The sequence below is a fragment of the Borostomias antarcticus genome (genome assembly GCF_949987555.1).
Source record: "Borostomias antarcticus genome assembly, chromosome: 3".
NCBI classification, from domain to species: Eukaryota; Metazoa; Chordata; class Actinopteri; order Stomiiformes; family Stomiidae; genus Borostomias; species Borostomias antarcticus.
Window position 1 is genome coordinate 13522022 of NC_140236.1, and position 20656 is coordinate 13542677.

The 20656-nt window shown below is 43.2% G+C and overlaps 1 protein-coding gene across 1 annotated transcript; it reads right to left on the reverse strand.

Annotated features, from left to right (window-relative positions):
• Nucleotides 1-5617: 5617 nt before the first annotated feature.
• On the reverse strand, nucleotides 5618-13182 carry LOC311329784 (acidic mammalian chitinase-like). Its single transcript, XM_084461708.1, has 11 exons — nucleotides 13105-13182; nucleotides 12973-13002; nucleotides 12660-12864; nucleotides 12454-12510; nucleotides 12167-12332; nucleotides 11919-12043; nucleotides 11599-11722; nucleotides 9143-9325; nucleotides 8112-8228; nucleotides 7876-8008; nucleotides 5618-6819 (listed from the first exon to the last, which is right to left on the reverse strand). Exons 1-11 carry the CDS (start codon nucleotides 13127-13129, stop codon nucleotides 6533-6535), a joined length of 1452 nt encoding a protein of 483 aa, XP_084317834.1. The 5' UTR covers nucleotides 13130-13182; the 3' UTR covers nucleotides 5618-6532.
• Between the last annotated feature and the right edge of the window lie 7474 nt (nucleotides 13183-20656).

The window sequence follows — 20656 nt, forward strand, 5'->3', positions numbered from 1 at the left end:
GCACAGCAAATACAGTATCCAACAGTTCGCTCATGGCTAGTTAGCAATGGTACCGCTATGGGATTAGCTCATTTGGGTTGCTGTCAAAGCTGCCACTCTTATGTTGCTATAGCCTACAATTATCAGAACAATATGAACATTCAGTTGAAAGTTTTCCATCCACCCATCCATCACTGGATGAGGAATAAGCACCGCAAAGTGATGAATTCTCACGCAAGCAGGAGCCTGGCTGTTCAGTGCATTTCTCCGATCCGGTGTTGCGACCCAGTCTCTAGAAATGTTTTGGACGAGTTGCCGACAGTGTGTGCCTCCAGCCAATCTGTGCGCCTGCATATGCCGTAGCCTGACGTGCACCTCATAGCTAACGTTACCAGCTATAGCCAGCCAGTGGAACGGTCGTGTTCAGACGGCTGTAGCTCAAAAAGTATTTATTTCATCTTAGATATTTAGATGGCTAGAATCAAGACAAATAGACGAACAGTTTGATGTATAATATGTCCCATAATACTTTCGGATGTATTATATTATGGAGCTATGCACACATAAAACGTCTCCAATGGCACAGGGAAGAGAAACACAGACATCAACGCCGACTCAATCGGCCTTCACTGTGGTAAATCTGGAATCTGGCATGTGATTGGACTAACAAAATGTCAATCATTAAATCCTGTTCGGAGTACTGTCCTCCCTTGGTAATTTTTCAGCGTTTTGGCCAAACACAAATTAGCATGAAAAAATTGCATTACATTGATATACCCCCTAAGGGACACGCACAAGGGAGGCATTCTTCCCTTCCATAGATATCTATGGGTCCTCCAGCTGCATGTTATAGATGTCACTGTTGGAGCTTTAGAATTTCAATAATGGGTTTTTATCCATAGGGAAAACCTGCTTTATGAACAAAACTGAGATAATATTAAATATTATTTATAAATAAATAAATTCATATATTTATATTGTAATCCCTCTCCTCTCTTCAGAAACTGAGTAGGACTGTCCTCCCCTACCTCAATGGACGAGCCTCCTCTGGTTCCTTTGCTTCCAATGCTAATCCAGCACAATAAGAGCGGGATAGCCATTTAGCTCATGAGCTCACAACAACTAGCAGCAGCTTCCATCACATTAATGGTAGCGGTCAGCGGCTAAAGCAGTTACACTGATGATTCCTGTAACGTTAGCTATTTTGCTACAATTGGTTCAACTTCTGTTCCTAGACAAAGGTAAGGGATAAACCCAGATAACACAAGGCTAGCGGATTTACAGCGGGTCCCCGATGGATGAGTTGGCAGACCTCTGGCGGAATATAGCCTAATACAAGGCTAGCGGACCTACAACGGGTCCCCGATGGACGAGCTGGCGGGCCTCGTCAGGGACCTGCTATTGCTCCACCACCATTCCACCGATAGTTTATTGTCTATATCCTAGGCCCATTGGCCCTAGGCTTATGGAATTCTATTGTTAAATTAACTTACTCTGAAAATTGTTTGGTAACACTTTACAATAAGGGTACATTAATAAACAGTAGTTAATGTATTATTAAGCATTAAGTAACAGTTAACTAATGTCTCTATTAACCCTAAATAAGCATTTGTTAACAGTTAATTAATGTTTTTTGTGACCATTATTGTAAAGTGTGACCCTTTTTATGGATAACCTGCCCTTTCATAGTCCCCCAATTACTAAACATTTACCTGGTAAATACATGCAGTATAGCCTAATATATAATGGGTAATTACTGAGACACCTATACTGTAGGTATAATTTCAAAACAGGAGTATTTCAAATGTTCAATTACTGCGCATAAATTCAATAACTGACATAGCATCACCAGGTAACCACATTTTTACATAACTTTATAACATCCAGTGACAAACACAAATGACAAATCACAGTGCTCATATTTATTAAAATGCTTTGAAAACAAAACACAGAGTTGCATACACAGAGAAATATAACAGTAAGCACAAGTCTAGTATATCAATGGGACTTGTAATTGGTCACTTAATTGGTCACCCAGTTTCTGCAATCAGTTTGACACCGTTAATTCATCTGCAAAACAGACTGTACATTTCCTTAAAAATAAAAGGGGAAAGGAGAGTGAAAGGAGGGAGGGAGAGGGATGGAAAGGCCGAAAGTAAACGTAGGAATAAGCCCACAGGCTAGCAGAGGGTATGGATATTGTTTCCCAAAATCTTCCCCACCTGGGTTTTGAACCCCTGATCTCCCGCATGGGAGTTGGATGCTTTATCCACTACACTACCAAGGAACTTGGAAATGCGAAATGTCTTAGTGTATTTATTTTGGTTTGCTGGGACCACTTCCTTTTGTGGTGGCAACATAGAAATGCAGGTTAACAACGGAACGGAGGGAAGGTGGGAGGGAGTGACAACCCGACAAACGCTATCTATGGTGCGCTGGCTTACAGCCACACACAAACATTACCTCAGATGCCGTAAAGGGAAATCCTACAATAGGCCTACGATAGACCTTACAATAGGCCTACCATAAAGCTTACAATAGGCCTACCATAAATCTATCCTTACACCACAGTTCAGTCAACGCATCAGCCTACTCCACTATGCGACCAGAGCGAATCAGGAAATCTAAACATCAGCGGTGGGAAACGGTACGCATGCACGGCCTCAAAGGGGTCTGACAGTAAGTGATAAAATACAAGGTTGTAGCTCCAACAAACGCACCTGAGCAGTAAGAATACTAGAACATATACCTCTGGGCCAAACTCGCTTCAGCAAAACAGCTAGTCAGGTCATAGGTGACTAATGAGAGAGAACGACGTGCACACAGTTTATATAGAGAATACAGGTAGCAGCTATGTTCAGAATGAGCTATGTTCATAAGGTGGTGAATCCCACACCCCTCCAATTAATCCCTCATCAATTGAAGTCAACACCTGTCACATTGTGCAAATCACCCAACTGTTATTTAAACTTCTATCATGGGCGGGTGCAAAAACAATCTCCAGTAACAACCCAATTAGACCTATAGACTTACTGTACAGTAACAACTCAATTAGGCCTACCAAACCAACACCAAACACATCAATTTTTATTGAGACACAAAGCTTTTTAAATCCTCCGGCATGGTAGTCAACCAGTTCCAATTTAGGTCGCCAAGTAAAGCAATTTCCTTGTACTGAGGTTGAGATAAAAGGGTAGCCAATGATGACATTAGCTGAATCCCAATCTGAGTGCGCAAACCACCCTTGCGGCCCCTCGCACTTGTGGCCTGAGGCCTGAGCACTTAATTGACGTCAGCTGGAAGGGCCAGAGGGTGCAGGGCATGGATGTATTAATAGAACTGGATACAGCCACTCCATTCACTGACCGCTATCAACAATGAAGCCCTATTGAACCGCGCCATCTTGGCAAATTTGTAGTCATTTGACTATTTCCGGTGACTTTTGTACTTGCGCAGTTGTGCTTTTCTGGCCTTCCGGTGACTTTTGTACTTGCGCAGTTGAGCTTTTCTGTCCGACGCGCGTCCACGAAAAAGTTCACGTTTATGTGAAATGTAGACGCACGTTCCCGGCTCTCTCGGCTCTCCCCGCTTTGATTAAGCAATGAAAACCGGCTTGCATATTAAGCTGTTTTTGTCAAATATATCCATTGGAGAAATTATTTTTTCATCCAGGCATTTTAGTTTTAACAGGTTAAATATAGGCTAACTGAACATGTTTTGTTTGCTAGTAGATGGTATTCATTCCGTTCGCGATAACGTTATTGCAGCCAGGCTAAATTCCTCCAGGGAGCCAGTGACCGGCGAGTTGAAGAGCTTCACTCCCCGCCAGCAGGAGCTTTGGCCGCTGCTACCGCATCTCGGATAACCCGCTGAGTTTGTGGCTGCTATTTCACATTCGCCCGTGATCAATCCACTCAAGCACAGTGGCCCAATCCCAATGTCCCCCCTAAACCCTCAAGCCCTGAGCCCTCACAGACTTATTGACGTCACCTGGTGAAGTGATCGAGTGTGAGAGGCTGCAAGGGCTCGAATTGGTATAACAAGGAATGGGACAGCACTTGTGACATCACATTACGTTGACGTGAAAACATATTTCTTACTATTGTGGGCGTGGGGCTTTTTTTAAATCAATTTGTAAATTGTACATGTTTTTCTTGTAGGCCTTCGTGTAAATTAATTTTGGCTGAGTCAAATCCCCTTTACATTATCAGAACTCTCTGTGTTACCCTCAAAACATTTGTTCAACTTGAAATCATTTCATTTTGTGGTCATATGCGATCGCATCTGCGATCAAATATCAACCCAACCCAGTATTTGTTAGTAGGATCGCATCGATCCTACATTACTGCCTGTGATTCTTGTTTGTGATGAATCCAAAAGTATTAACTTAAGAATGATAATATATTATGTATACACATTCCTGCACCTCACAACTCTTTCCATATTCATGTTGGAAATCTCAATTCAAAGAACACTGCACCGAAATGGGTAATTAATGTCATACTGCTTTTAACTGGGCAATCATATGATTTAGAGCAACAGGAATCGATGTAAATTATAACCATAGCCTACATATTTTTAAACAAATCACATTATACAAACCCATGGGGTTAATAACCCATAGGCCTACTTAAATATAATTAACAAATTAATTATAAGGCTACTTGTGCAGATAAGCAAGTCCAGCTGAAAACATGAAAACATATTTTGTTCTGTAACGTGAACGTTACGGTTGGTTGATCTGTCAGTGCTTGTTTATTGGCTGTTCTTCAGGTAACCCCGTGTTTCACGTCACGACGCTATGAACTGTGGGTAATTCCCTTGGGCTAAGTCTGCAGAAATGCAGACTTACGGGAAGGGGCCATAAAGGGCTCAAAATGGCTGCCGGAGAGCCCTCGCGCACTTGCCGAGTTAAGCCCTCGCGGACTTCGCGGGAGCGCGCCCTTAAGTCTGCGAGTCTGCAAGGGTGGACATTGGGACTGGGCCACTGTGTCACATGAGACGCGGTGGGCTGTGGGTATTTTCTGCTCCTAAGTCCGTGAAATTGCGGACTTTCGGTAAGTGCGGTTAAAGTGCGCAAAATGGCGGCAGTGGCGCACTTGTGGACTTAGCGATTTCGTTTTGGGACTACCCTGAGCCCTCGTGGACTTAGCGGGAACGCGCATGTAAGGCCACAAGGCAGCACTCGCGCCTAAGTGCGCGATTTGGGATTCAGCAAGCACTGTTGACAGCAGGGGGGGGGGGGGCAGCAACCCACAAACATAACAAAAAGTCTGTAGACTATGTATGTATGCATGTATGTATGTACTGTACTGTATGTACTGTATGTCTGTGTGTGTGTGTGTGTGTACGTGCGTGCGTGTTATATAGTACTGTAATGGTAATGCAGTTTAGAGATTCCAATGGAGGAAAGGAACTTCAACACCGTAAAATGTGTAGCTTTAGATCTGACTACATGGCATAGCATTTGCATAGTAAACTTGCTTACTTTTCTCATACTATAAAAAAATATAGTTATTTATTTGGAATTAAAGCACACATGGCATATCAGAATTGTAGAAAAACAAGAACAAATCTCAAAGCTGAGGTAAACTGAACATTAATTTAAAGGTATAATATGTAATATGTGGATTAAAATCAAAATAAAAATAATACATCCATAGGGCTTTGCAAAGGCTGCAGAGTAAAAGTATTGTTTCTCCAGAAAATAAATGATATTTTGTCTGAAATTGTTACAATATGAAATTTAGACGGCCCGAAAATGACACTGTTGATATCATACCAGCCAATAGTATTACAGCGTTGGTACTGCGCGCTGGGTTGCCAGGTAGCCTACTATTCTAGCTTCACCACTGTGAGATTAGCAGTAGCCAGCTAACGTTATACTTCCATGAATTAGCAGCATTATAGATGTTGGTTAGCATCAAGTGTGTATGAGACTATAAAACAGCAGCTTTTCCGTCCACTTCTGCTCACTCTTTTCAGCTAAACGTTTGGTAAAATGGTTTGAGTTTCATCGTCCTGCTTCTCCGCCTGAGCCCCGGCGAAACTTGCGATACGAATGTCAAAAGCTCAGTGACCGAAGAAGGAGCAAAAGTCGGATAGATATCGGGCCAGCCTTTGCTCGTTGGACTGACTTTATGGAGTTTCATGGGATAAAGTCCCATGGTGACATGGCTACTTCTCTACTAGACCGGTAAGATAGCTAACTAGCTATCGTTATCTTTCTTGGAATCTGCATAGCCAGACCTAACTTTATCTCCACACTACAGCACGTAACTTATTACATGGCACTCTGAAATACTTGATTGTGATTACTGATTAGTGTAACGGTATGTTCCTCTCAGAGTGAACATCTTATCACAGTATGACTGAAACAGTGCATTCTCAATCTCTGGCATTTTGGCAACCAATACGTTGTGTTGTTGCAGTTCATATCTTTAGACACTAGATGGGGGAAATAATCCACATATTACATATTATACCTTTAACTAATTTTGTCAGGCTATAGGCTGAATGTCAATATGAAAAACATTGTTCAGGAGCCCTATATTTAAACCCAGTCACAGCACTTGCATCTGTCATTGAAAACAAGGCCAGCGGGGCACTTCTGACTAAAGGTGCGTTCAAAGGAACACTGGTAGAAGTAATTGGGGTTTTCATTGTTGCTGTAGAGACCGTCACCCTTCCCCTGACAGAAGTCAGTACCGGGGACGGGGTTGGAGGGGTTGGAGGAGGTGGTGGTGGCGGCGGCGGTGGTGGGGGCGGCGGTGGTGGCCACACCTCCAGTTGTAGTGACGGCTGGTGGGCGGGTGGTTGTGGATGGGAGAGGTGGCAAGTCTGTTAAAGGCAGAGAGAGGGAATGATATGACATCTTTATGTAATACATTACTTTGTTTTTAACATTACTTTACAGTCATTTAGCAGACGCTTTTATCCAAAGTGACTTATAATAATTGCATTTAAAGGACAATGCTCGTTTTTGACAACCTGGACCTTATTTACGACATATTATAAGACGTTTGACTCACCGAGATCCCTTTGGTGTAGTTCGGAGGCATGTAGAAGAAATGTAAAATCCATTCTCTGTCTGTAGGCTACACTCGCTACGATCGGATTGTTGGTGCCTAGAATATTGTGTGCAATATGGCTGAATATTTGTCAGATTTAGAGGATCTAGAAAATGAATTAGAATATGACGGACGCCCATATCGTTTTGAGCCAGAGTATACGGACGAAGAGCTCCTTGAAAGGAGGGTGAGGAGACGGAGAAAATAGCCGATCTGCGCGCTGTGCGCATGCGTGCTGGAGCAAGTGGGGAAAGGCGTTTAAAGATCATATTACAGAGGCTAAAGACCACGTATTTGATAACCAGAACAAGGCCTTGCTTTGGGGAATCACAACTGTCGATTCATAAAATCAGATTGATGAAACCAACCGTTTAGCGGCCGAAAATAGATTTTTAGAAACTGCATTCTCGGTGCCCCGTTCACCGCCATTACATGGATATACTGGCTCGCGCTGGATTCTAAATTTCTTCTACATGCCCCCGAACTACACCAAAGTGATCTCGGTGAGTCAAATGTCTTATAATATGTCGTAAATAAGGTCCAGGTTGTCAAAAACGAGCATTGTCCTTTAACGTAGGAAGTCAGTGTACTACTACTCACCAGAACTCACAAGTGCATCTCCTTTCTAAACAAGTGACTAAAAGCTCTGTCTAGTGCTGAAGCCAAAGTGCAAGAGTAGCAAACTAAATATACAATAGGGGCTTAAGAGGGAGGATTGTGGTAGTGCTTCTTGAAGAGGTGAGTTGTGAGCCTGCGGTGAAAGCTGGGCAGCGGCTCTGCTGCTAACACCCTGCTAGAAGTGTGCTCCTGTGGGACATCTGCTTACCAGCGAGCAGGAGGGACCGCAGGTGGCTGATGAGGGGGTACCTCCCCTGTCCACAGAACTGTCCATTAAAGTCATCCAGGTCCAGAGCCCAGATGAAGGCTCCTCCAAGAGTGTTTTCTTTCAGATAGCGAGCCTATGGAACGACAAAAAGAGGCAGTGTTTAATGCATCACTAGTAGTGGTGTAAAATCAGCATAAGTTTTTTTTTTTTATACAGTCACTGGATCACTTGGTTACCTTGGTCTCAAAGCTTTCCCTGTTGTCAAATCCAACCCATTCATTTCCTTTGGTGACATAGGGCACCTTCTGATCCTCAATCCACTGAACGCTGGTACCTTGAAGGAAAGTGCAGACCTGGTGGAGGACAGGGACATATAAACAGAGTCTCAGTGAAGTTATGAAATAGTGACATAGTTATCAATGTGGATGTGGCTTGGGAGGGACAGAGTGAACAGAAATCTGTTTTAAAGTAAAAAAAAAAAAAAATCCAAATATTTTCTTGTTCTGATCATGGGTCTCCAACAGGTAGATCGTGAGCTCCCGGTAGCACTCCAAAAGGTTCAAAGATTACATAGGCTACAAAAATCCCTGACAACAAATAAATGCACCATGGAAACCTCTTCCCATTTCACCAGTGCACTATTTTTTTTGTATTTAAAATAGGTAAAACCATAACATGGGATTTTCATAAAACTCTGGATGTAGCATGGGCCAACATAGAACTCATTAAATTGTAGGGCAGAATCAAATCACGGAGCTGGTCCACGAGCCACCCAAACAAGGCCAGGCATTCACCTCCATTAATTCTTTAGACCAGGTTTATGCTAAAGCTACCAGACTGATTTTCATGAAACTCTGTGTAGGGGTGTAGCATGGGTCAACTAACAACCCATTCAATTCTGGAGTGGATCCGAAATACACAGCGGGTCCACGAGCCGCCCAAACACGGCAGGGCCGGACGTTCATCACCATTCATTTTTTTGGACTAGAATTATACAAAAACCACCACTCTCTGAGCACCATTTGTAGTTATATATTATTAACTTTGTCACTTGCCTCTTGTGCCTCTCCACACCTAAGGAGGGAGGAAGTGAAAACCGACAAACACTATATTAGGTGCACTGGCTTCCAGCCATGCACAAAAAGGTTGGAGACCTCTGTTAATCTATTGTCATTGAATCTAATCTCATCGGTGACGGTAATTGTTATTGGCATGTGAAAGGGTAGGCTACAATGGTTCTCACTTTGAAATTTTAACCCAAACTGACCTCGTAATAGGACCAGAAGCCGGCTTCCCGTGTGTAGGGCCCGGCAGAGGCGGCGCCACTCGCTGGGGCTCCAAGGCCATTGGCTGCAGTGGTTATGCGGAAGGTCCGCCCATAAGTGGCGAAGCCCATCATAAGCTTTTCAAGAGGGGTGCCCTGGTCTCTCCAGTACTTCATGGCAAAGTGCTAAAGAAAAAAAACAATCATTTGAAAAAGAAAATTGGTCTAATCTGTATTATGGCACTGATACATTTGACTTGTAGCCTACAGTTGGAAGTAGTTAGAAATTATCAATCCCGTGGCATTTCACCATTGCGGTATTTCACAGGGAAATCTCTGTATTATGTTATAGGCAAGTCAAGGCAAGTTTATTTGTTAGCACATTTTAGCAACAAGGCCATTCAAAGTGCTTTGCATGAAACATTAAAAGCATCAAGACAAAGTGCAAGAAACTAATTATAAAAGGACATATTAAACGAAATGCAAAAAAACCCAAAAACATTATAACATTTAAAACAAAATGAAGGGAAATAAATGCCCTTTACTGTATATACAAGAATATAGTTACAGTGCAGTGTACGAATGAATAATTATTAGATTTAATAAAAAGCAGCGGCAAAAAGAAAAGTCTTCGGCCTTCATTTAAAAAAACAGAGAGTGGCAGCAGACCTGCAGTTTTCTGTAAGTTTGTTCCAGATACTGTACTGTATGTGGAGCATAAAAACTAAACGCTGCTTCTCCATGTTTTGTTATAACTTTGGGGACAGAAAGCAGACCTGTGTTAGATGACCTGATAGGTCTGGATGGTTCATAACGTAGCGGCAGATCAGAAATATATTTTGGCCCTAAACCATTCAGTGCTTTATAAACCAACAGCAGTATCTTAAAGTAAATTCTTTGACGGACAGGAAGCCAGTGTAAAGACCTCAGCACTGGAGTGATGTGATTCACTTTCTTAGTCTTTGTGAGGACTTGAGCAGCAGCGTTCTGAATCAGTTTTTTGCATCGATTTGCATAGATTTTTTAGAGAGACCTGTAAACATACGGTTACAGTAGTTGAGTCTACTGAAGATAAACGGATGGACAAGTTTTGCCAAATCTTGCTGAGACATAAATCCTTTAATCCTTGATATATTCTTCAGGTGATAGTAGGCCGACTTTATAATTGTCTTAATGTGACTTTTGAAATTCAGGTCTGAGTCCATGACTACACCAAGATTTATGGCTTTGTTTGTGGTTTTTAGCCTTACTGATTGAAGCTGAGCGCTGACTTTTAATTGTTCTTCTTTGGCTCCAAAAACAATTACTTCAGTTTTATCTTTGTTTAGTTGAAGAAAGTTCTGGCAAAGTTCCAATCGTTGATTTGTTCAATGCACTTAGTCAGCGCTATTATGGGATTATAGTCCCCTGGTGACATTGTGATATACATGTGTGTCGTATGCATAGCATATTTTGTTGTTTTCCATAATTTGAGCTAGTGGGAGCATGTAAATGTTGAACAGAAGAGGCCTCAGAATGGAGCCTTGGGGAACTCCACAGGTCATGTTTGTCCACTCAGATTTATAAGTGCCTATAAACACAAGTAGTCCCTGTCCTTCAAGTAGGATTCAAACCAGTCTAGCACTGTGCCAGAAATTCCCAGGCAGTTTTCCAGTTGGCCTAGTAATATGTTTTGGTCAACCATGTTGATGCAGCGCTGAGGTCCAGTAACACTAAGACTGAAATTCTGCCAATGTCTGTGTTTAAATCGATGTCACTGAAGACCTTAACAAGAGCAGTCTCGGTGCTGTGGTATGGTCAAAATCCTGACTGGAAGACATCAAAACAATTATTTAGTGCCAGGAAGTTGTTCAGCTGTTGAAAAACATATTTTTCAATGATTTTACTTAAAAACGGGAGGTTTTATATGGGCCTATAATTGTTCATTTATGAGGTGCCTAGATTATTATTTTTTAAGAGTGGCTTGACGACTGCAGTTTTCAGGGTTTGTGGGAACACACCTGAAAGAAGAGATGTGTTTACAATTTGTAGTAAATCAGAGGCCATGCAGTTAGATACATCTTTGAAAAGGCATGTAGGCATAATATCAAGGCAACAGGAGGAGGATTACAGATATTGTATAATGTTTTTAAGGGTTTTATGGTTGATCAGATAAAATTCTGTCATGGTATTGATTTTAAGTACACATATCCTGTACCTGATATGGAGGGACTGTTATCTAATTTTCAGAATTGTGTCAGTGAAGAATGAGACAAATTCATTGCAGGCCCGGGTGGATAGATGTCCAGAGGCTACTGACACAGGAAGGTTTGTTAGCCTTGCGACATTGGCAAACAAGGCATGTGCATTATTACTGTTTTTGGTGATGATGTCAGAAAAGAAGGACTGCCTTGCATTTCTCAGCTCCAAATTATAAATGCAAAGTCTCTCACTTAATATAAGTGGATTGTTTTACTCACAATGTTGAAGTAGACAAATTCTCCTTCATCTAAGGGGCTGCGGAACAGGGGACTGTTGTGGCCTGTGACCGGGTCCCAAGCCCCATGGAAGTCATAGCTCATCACATTGATGAAGTCCAGATACCTGTTACACAGACACAGGCAGACAGACAGACAGACAGACAGACAGACAGACAGACAGACAGACAGACAGACAGACAGACAGGCAGACAGACAGACAGACAGACAGACACAGACAGAGGTCAACAAATACAATCTTGTGAATACAACAGTAGCCTTGTCAGTCAGGACCTGCAACTCATACACAGCTATGAACTCACTTTGCAATCTCCGCAATCTCATAACCGTTGTCAATGTTCCCCTTCCCAGCAGCCACTGCGGCTGTGAAGAGCAGCCTCGGTCTCCCGGTGTCAGCTGCCTCCTTCTCAAACGCCTCAAGTGTCTCCTACAACCGGAAACCACACGGGAGAGTAGAGCACTGTGTATTATTAGTGAGGCATGTCATATTTCTGTTACTGATGTAGAGATCCGTCCCGATTAAAAGACCTACTGTGATTTCACAACTGACCTTGCACAGCAGTGTGAATCTCTGCTTGTCCTCTGGGGGGCTCCCTCGAGCTCCGGGGTACTCCCAGTCCAGATCCAGACCGTCAAACCCATGTGTTCTCAGGAAACTGATAGAGGACTGGATGAACCTCTGTCTGTTGGCTGGGGTAGAGACCATGATGGTGAACCTGGGTGGTGGGGGGGTAGTCATGTTTAGTCATATGTTTTAGTTATAAACATTAATTAATTAACACTTGAGCTGTACCGTTTCCAGTATCACCCTGATGTAATCGCAGTGGGCAAACTCACTGGCTGGATCCAAAGTTCCACCCTCCGACAGCTAACAGCGTCTTCAGTGCAGGGTTTCTGTCCAAAGGGGAGATTGCACAACAGATGCCTATGGTTTATAACAGGGACAAAGTATTTATCATTCATCTTAGACCATTGCACTGGAAGGACCAGCTCTATCTAATCTACTAGGAGTGGATTAGCCCAGTGTGCTTGACCTACTGTACCTTGTCTTCAGGCCGTTGAAGGACTTGTAGAGGGTCTCATCGTTCCATTCATAGGTGGTCAGCTCATTAGCGTGGTTGATTATGGAGAAGGCGTAGATCAGGTGGGTGCACATGTGGGGGTCCACGTCAGAGGGCAGGAATCTCCCAGTGCCGGGTCTATACTGGGACCAGTTGGTGAAGTAACAGACCAGCTTGGTAGATGACACTATAGTGACCAAGGAGTGAAACACAAAGGACAAGTCTTTCCCATCAGAACAAATAGAGGAGCAGAATGTTACAGTACAAGAATGAGAATGTGAGAAACATGACATACCCAGCTGAATGCACATCAAAAGGGACAGTCCTAGAAGAGAAACCAATGGGTATAATATATTTGTCTGATTGTAATACTGTTAAGCTATTCATCACCAACAACATAACATTTTACTCTCATAATCAAACTTACCAGCCAAGAGTGATAGTCTGGCCATGGTGAATTTGTATCACTTTCTTCACTGTCAAACAGGACCCTGTTATGTTAAAATCACGGAATGGTTAGCAGATGAAAATAAAACCTTTCACTGTTTGCTTCTATGGTGGCCTGGGCGTTGACATACACCGAGCTCCACTGATCTTCTTGAAACTTGGCAAATAAGCTACGTTGTCTGACAGCTGCCTTGATTGTCTGAGAATTGAAATGAATCAAATATAACTGCACAGTAAAAGAACAGAGTTGTAGTCTTACTTGTTCTTTGGTGACGGGCTGGCTCTGGCTCTGTGCCTGGTCAGCTCATATATACCGGAGAGCTGTGATAAGAGGGGGACAAAGGCTGCAGCAGCGCTGGACGTCCTCAGACAGGGCCAGCCTGTCTCAGTGACCTACAGTGGCTCGACCTGCTGGGAGATACTCAGAACTAGAACTACACCTGACACACAGCAGAGAGAGAGAGACATGTTGTATCTTTATGGTAAGATAAGTGCAGACGATTATTGGTGGGGGGGTTGGTGCAAGGTAAAAATCTGTAAGCCGCAAACAATGTTATCTTCAGTTTTATTATTCCATTGATTGGATCCAAGTGTTCTATAAACACACAGCCCCTGTCAATGGTTGTGGCATGTATGTACATGTTAATTGTCAGGGGCCGGAACGCGGACCCTGGACCCGTGTAGTGAGACCCCCGGACAGAACAGGCAGACAGAGGGGAGTGGTTGGCACTTGGCCGTTTAATAAATAAAAAAATGGGGAGAACTGGTGCCACAACAAAATGGGGGAGGTGCAAACCAATGGGGGGTATGTATGGATGCGTGTGTGTGGTATGTACATGAGATGGGGAAACAAAGAGGGGTGTGTGGGTGCGGTGTGTGTGGTATGGGTATCAGCCGGAATGTGTTTGTGTATGTGCTGCGAGGCCCTACGAGAGGTGGAAAGGGTCCGGGAACTCTGGCGGTCTCTGGTGGTGAGAGGAGGCGGAGCGGCGGCAGGCCCGCGGAGCGAGGGAGGTCCAGGAGGCGTGCGGGGAGCGGAGTCCGGGAGGGGAGAGTCGCGGGCAGGAGGCGATGGGAAACCGCGGCGCGGAGGCCGGGAGGACGCGGGGGCCGGAGAGGCGCGAGGACGCTGGACCTTCCGGGGGGAACAAAAGAGGGAACACAACACAGGGGAAAACAAATGGTTAGTCCGTAAGCAAACTTCGAAAATGATCAGGGCGATAGCCGGCTCGTCTGATTACCCTATGAGGGCTAGAAACGTCTGAGCCCCGAGCGATGGTTCCAGCGTCCTCTTGTAGTGGCTCCGCTAACAGGCAACAGCTGCAACGAGTTGGTTGGTGATTGCTGCTGCTGCTGCCGGGCGGAGCCGGCCTCTCCGGCAAGGGGTGGAGTCCGCGTCCTCGAAGCGTGTGCCTCACTGCCCCTACGACTCGACTCCCGGACTGGACCCAAAGACCGAGCCGGGCCCACAACATTAATGGCATTAATGTCTTGTTTTTTCCCATCAGTGCAGTGGTGATTCTGCTGTAACAGTAACCATCAGGCCCTGTTTGGCACATTATTGTCCATATGTTCATCCATCCATCTATCAACTATGTCTGATGGGAAGTTTGATATTACAGTACATATGATGTAGTAACAACAACATTAGGCAAGATTCATGTCATTGCGTAACCACTTGCACGGTAAACTGATCGTAAACATTATGGTATTGATTGCAAGATAAGATTTAATGTACACTACGGTCAAAGCAAAGTCTGGGACTGGCTCATGGGCCACACCAATGTTCACTAACCCTCAGTAGTTTAGTCTGGACTGGTTCAGGGGCCACACCAATGTTCACTAACCCTCAGTAGTGTAGTCTGGACTGGTTCAGGGGCCACACCAATGTTCACTAACCCTCAGTAGTGTAGTCTGGACTGGTTCAGGGGCCACACCAATGTTCACTAACCCTCAGTAGTGTAGTCTGGACTGGTTCAGGGGCCACACCAATGTTCACTAACCCTCAGTAGTGTAGTCTGTAGTCTGGTGTTTTATATTTAGCGAGGTTTGGTCGTTTTTTCCATCTATGCAGGTAGCACTTACTGACCTGCATTTTTTAATGATTGGATCTCGGATATAATGACGTCACATTAAACGAATTAAACAACGGCCAAATCAAACCCAATGTCAGGAAAACTTAAATGAAAATATTTCGAATTTTGATAGAAACTAATTGCTAATACTTTTACATGTTGTTTATTATGTACAAAATAGTCCATAGTTAGAAGACTTTTGTGGATTTGAGTTTCCAGAGGCTTGGCCAGCTATCTATAGTCTACCTATTCTATTGAACGCCCATTTGGCTGTAGATGCTGGTGCTCTAAGCGTGACACAAAACCGACGCATAGATGTGTTCAGGACGGTACCTTGATGAAGCGCGAGAAATGTTGTGTAAATCGGACAATGTATGTAGGAGTTATGATGACTTCCTGCTTGACCTGTAGGCGGCGCTATAAGTATGACTCAATACTGACCTACAGATGTGTTCAGGACGCGACCTTCATGAAGCGTGAGCAATTTGGTCTAAATCGGATAACGTATGTAGAAGTTATGAGGACTTCCTGTTTTATGGCGAAACGTCAAAATTCGCCACGGCAAGGGTGTTTAGTAAACGTAAAATTTTTTGGATAACTTTTAATCAGAAAGGTCTTCAGATGAAGCAGACCGAGTGTGAAGTCGATCGGATGAAATCTGTAGGAGGTCGTTAAAGGAGAATGCTCGGTTTTGACAACCTGGACCTTATTTACGGCATATTATAGATGTTTCACTCACCGAGATAACTTTGGTGTAATTCGGAGGCCTGTAGAAGAAATTTAAAATCCATTCCCCACTTGCTCCAGCACGCATGCGCACAGCGCGCAAGCGTTGCTCCAGCACGCTGTGCGCATGCGTGCTGGAGCAAGCGAGGAAGCTATTTCGTTTCTAAAGACGTTTATAAAGATCATATTACAGAGGCATGTGAAAAACCACAACAGGCCTACGCTCTATGTAAGCACAACTAGCGATTCATAAAGACAGATTGATGAAAACAACCGTTTCGCGGCAGAAAATAGATTATTTAGAAGCTGCATTCTCAGTTCCCCGTCCGCCGCCATTACATGGATATACTTGGCTCGCGCTGGATTTTAAATTTCTTCTACAGGCCTCCGAATTACACCAAAGTTATCTCGGTGAGTGAAACGTCTTATAATATGCTGTAAATAAGGTCCAGGTTGTCAAAAACGAGCATTCTCCTTTAAAGTACGAGGGATGGAAATGTCAAAAACAAGCAAAATGGCGGACTTACTGTTGGACTTAGGGTATGGCTCCAAGATACTTTTTTGTGTGTGTGGATAAATTAGCTATGTTTATCAACTTTCGTTTGCCTACGAAAAACTGGAAGGTGGGGCTCGCCATTATAAACTTTCCAGGGGGCGCTCCGGAGCCGTTTTGCCTCGCCCATTTCCGGCACCCATGAAATATCTTCTTTTTTTTTACCGGGACTGACGCATCTGCCAAGTTTCAAGCGTTTTCATGGATGTTTAGGCCGCAAAAAAGGCATCTGTGATTTCACCAGTCGGTGGCGCTAAAAGTTTGACTCAATATGCGATGCATAGATGTGTTTAGGATGCGACCTTCATGAAGCGTGAGCAATTAGGTGCAAATCAGATAATGTATGTAGGAGTAATGAGGACGGGGCGCCACGGCAAGGGTGTTTGGTGAAAACTTTTTTTTTTTTATAACTTTTGATCACAAAGGTCTTAAGATGAAGCTGACCGAATATGAAGTTGATCGGATGAAATTCGTTAAAGAGTTCGAGTATCGAGTTTGTTAAAGTACGAGGCATGAAAATAGTAAAAACAAGGAAAAAATAGCACATTAAAGCAATACATTGTGATATTTGGGCCTTTACAAACATGCTAATGTAATAATTCTCCAATTAGATTTACTAAAAGTAAGCTGAATCGTCCAAACAGTCTACTCAGAAAGATAATACATTGACATTTATTACCTTTTAAAACTTGCGCCCCCGGGACGCAGCATTCAGTCGAAGTGCGCATGAGAAAACCGAAGCGAAACATCACGAAGGAAGCCAGAAAAAGAAAAAGACAATCTGATAACATTACGACAGTACGACAGTGCACTTACTCGCAGAGCCTGTGGGGGCGCAGTTCCGAGAAAACCCGAGAAAACGCTATGTATTGCTTTAAGAGCAAAATGGCTGACTTCCTGTTGGATGTTGGGTATAGCTCCAAGAGACATTTTAGTGTGTCTCGGTGAACTACATATGCCCACCGAATTTCGTTCGACTACATCAAACTGAAAGGTGGGGCTCGCCATTTTAAATTTTCCAGGGGGTGCTCGCGTTTTTTTTCCCGGCACCCATGAAATATCACATTTTTCACTGGGACTGATGTATCTGCAAAAATGTGTTTTCATCGATGTTTAGGCTGCCAAAAAGGCATTTGTTTGGGGAGAAGAAGAAGGTAGGAGAATTAATCACCCCCTGCAGACCAGGCTGAGCCTTCATATACTCTCAAACACAAATGTAACTCCCACCTTCACAGACTATTCACAGCCAACTACATGCCTTCTTGACTACATTGAAAGAAATAACTCAAGAACACCTGTTGTTTTCAAATGTGTTTATTATAGCTGTAACCCAGTTGAATTGATTCAACTCACTCATTACAAATACCGCCCACCCACACCATCAAACCTTTTCAGTGGCATAGCTGACTGAAGCCGTGTTTATGAGAAGTGGTGACGTGTGTTGGCGACTGAGAGGAAGCAACATCAAACCCAAATGTAATTAGTTAAACTCACTCCTCAGTATAAACACTTGTCTTGGCAAGTCAGAGGAGCCAAGATCGAACCCAGCATGGGCAAGTGAGCGTAAAGGCAATACTGCCAAGCAACACAGTGACACCTGTTATATAGACTAGTGTCTCAACTTGCATTTAAACGATAATGTAAACTTCAAGCATTCAAAGTAAACTGCAGACACTTTCAGGTGGATGAAAATAAAGTGTCTGCACATTAAAATGATTGACTTCATAGAAAACTATATCTCGCTTATTGACTATAGATTTAACGTCATTGGCTGTATAACTCCCATCTCAAATGTACATCTTGTAAACTACTGTCTGCAGACTATGAACCAGCCCACTCCTCCCTCCACTACTGCTCTGCTTGGCTGTTAATGAATGTGAATGGAAAATCTTCACAAAACTAGCAACGTTTTGGAAATTGGTGGTGGTGGGAGGTGGGAGGAAAGGTAGAGGGGAGGGGGGGACGTGGAAGGGGGAGAGCAGTTTAGGGGGGGGGGGGGGGGGCAGGGGCGGAGGTCTGCCCCTCTAGTTTTAAGATTAATGAATTCAATGCCTTTGAGACTTTTTAAGGATCCGCGGGAACCCTGTTAAAGTCTGGACTGGTTCAGGGGCCACACCAATGTTCACTAACCCTCAGTAGTCTAGTCTGGACTGGTTCAAGGGCCACACCAATGGCCACCCCTTCAGTAGTTTAGTCTGGAACTGGCTCAGAGGCCATATCAAAGTTCACTAACCCTTAGTAGTTTAGTCCTGGATGTTATACATGCAGAATTACTGTACACAGTTTGAGAGACTCCCATCTGAACAAGCTCTTTATTCATTTGGCACACATGCTGCAACGGTTATGTAATGGCATCCATATAAATAAGGTAATAAACTTGTTACATACTGGTCGAGGGATAGTGTTTGTCACTGTGTGTGTGGTGAGGGACATGTTGGTTTTACAGAGATATTAGAGCTTTTATGGCTGTTTTACAGCTCTCTGAACCGACTCCTTGTTTGACCTCTTGTACTCTTTCCCAAAGTACTCACAGGCAGTATTAGTACACAGCTGGAGAAATAGGTCCTGACTATGATCTTTACTATTACCATATTACAGTATACATGATATGACACTCTCAAGCTATGTTTTCAACACTATGAAGAAAATGATCATGGCCACAATAATTACCTCTCTTTATTTTCTGGGGTTAGATTATTGGTAAGGCAAGATCCTTAAAGGGGTCCACGTTTCCAAAACTAACTTTTTCATTGTTTTGCATGTACATTTTAGTCTCTGCTGGCCTACTAACACACAAAGTATGAAGTGAAACAACCCAGTCATTTTGTTGTGGTCAGCCGAAATGAAAACATTAGAAAAAAAGGCAGCCCCTGCAAGACATTCAAATCTCCCGTGTCACTTTACGTCACAGTGGGGGACCCCGCTATAGCATAATGTCTTTGCATGGAAAATGCTGTTCTTGGATGTACTTAGCAGCACAGATCGTCTCGCAAGCTCAAAGGACAGCAGAACTGAGTGGATAAATAGTATTTTTGATGGCAACATTCCCGCTGAAATTGACAAAACACTGGCAGTGTGTGCTAGCCACTTTTTGCCCGATTGCTTTTCCAACCTGGGTCAGTACAATTTTCAGATTAACTCTTTCTGAATGATCAAGCAATACCAACTGTCCGTGGAAAGTATGCAGAAACTGTAAGTAATTATGCTGTGTGTTTGTTTGCATATAGTACTAACACTAGCTAGCTAACATGAACAAACTCCCCTTTTGCCTCAACCCGGATCATATGTTAGAGTAACGTTAGTGGAATGAAATTGGAAGACTTATAGTTCATCGAGCGGCCATTAAAAATGATCAAATGTTAAGAAGTGGACATCATTGGATTCCCCTCGGCCTACAGAATCTATAGCTTTTATTGTTTGTAGTCGAATGGTGTCATATAGCCTGGTGGTGTCTAATGAATGTATACAGGTAACAGCATGCAACCGTGGAGATAATAACATGGGCACTAACGCTATCATGTTTAGTCAGGGAGAGAGGAAAATGACATTTGTCACAGTGGCATCGAGTGTGGATGGTCCAGGCTAGCCAGCTATATTTGAGGTTGCATAGCACCATCAACAGCCCTCGTTCTCTAGCCTGCCGATTAGCTGAGCTCATTTGCATATGAAAAAGTGCTCCATCCTCTCAATCTGATCTCGTTATCAACGGAGGGGTATAGAGCCATGCTAGAACGCTTACTCTGAGTGGTATTTTCAGCAAAAATACTCAAAGACATGTTTTGGGGACCCCAAAGACTTATTTTTACAAATAAAAATAAAAGCTTTGATATTAAATTGTTTAAAATTAGCATAACAGGACACCTTTATTTCAATTAGCAGAAAGGAAAAACAAAAATTATGTGAGTTTTCATAGTTAGCTTATAAGACAAAATAAACCCTTCACTAATATTATATGAAGTATTCTCAGTATTCTTGACATATCGACAGGAAGCCGCCTGCAAACCTGTTTGATGTCACGTATTGTGATAATGCCGATATTAAAAAAGGAAAGACACAACCTTTGAAGTCCAACTTTACACTATACTATACATTTTCCTGATGTCATTCACTATTGCCAACGTGTCATACCAGTAACAACATCAGCTAAGGTCTGTGCTTCCCAGATCAATATTTGAACA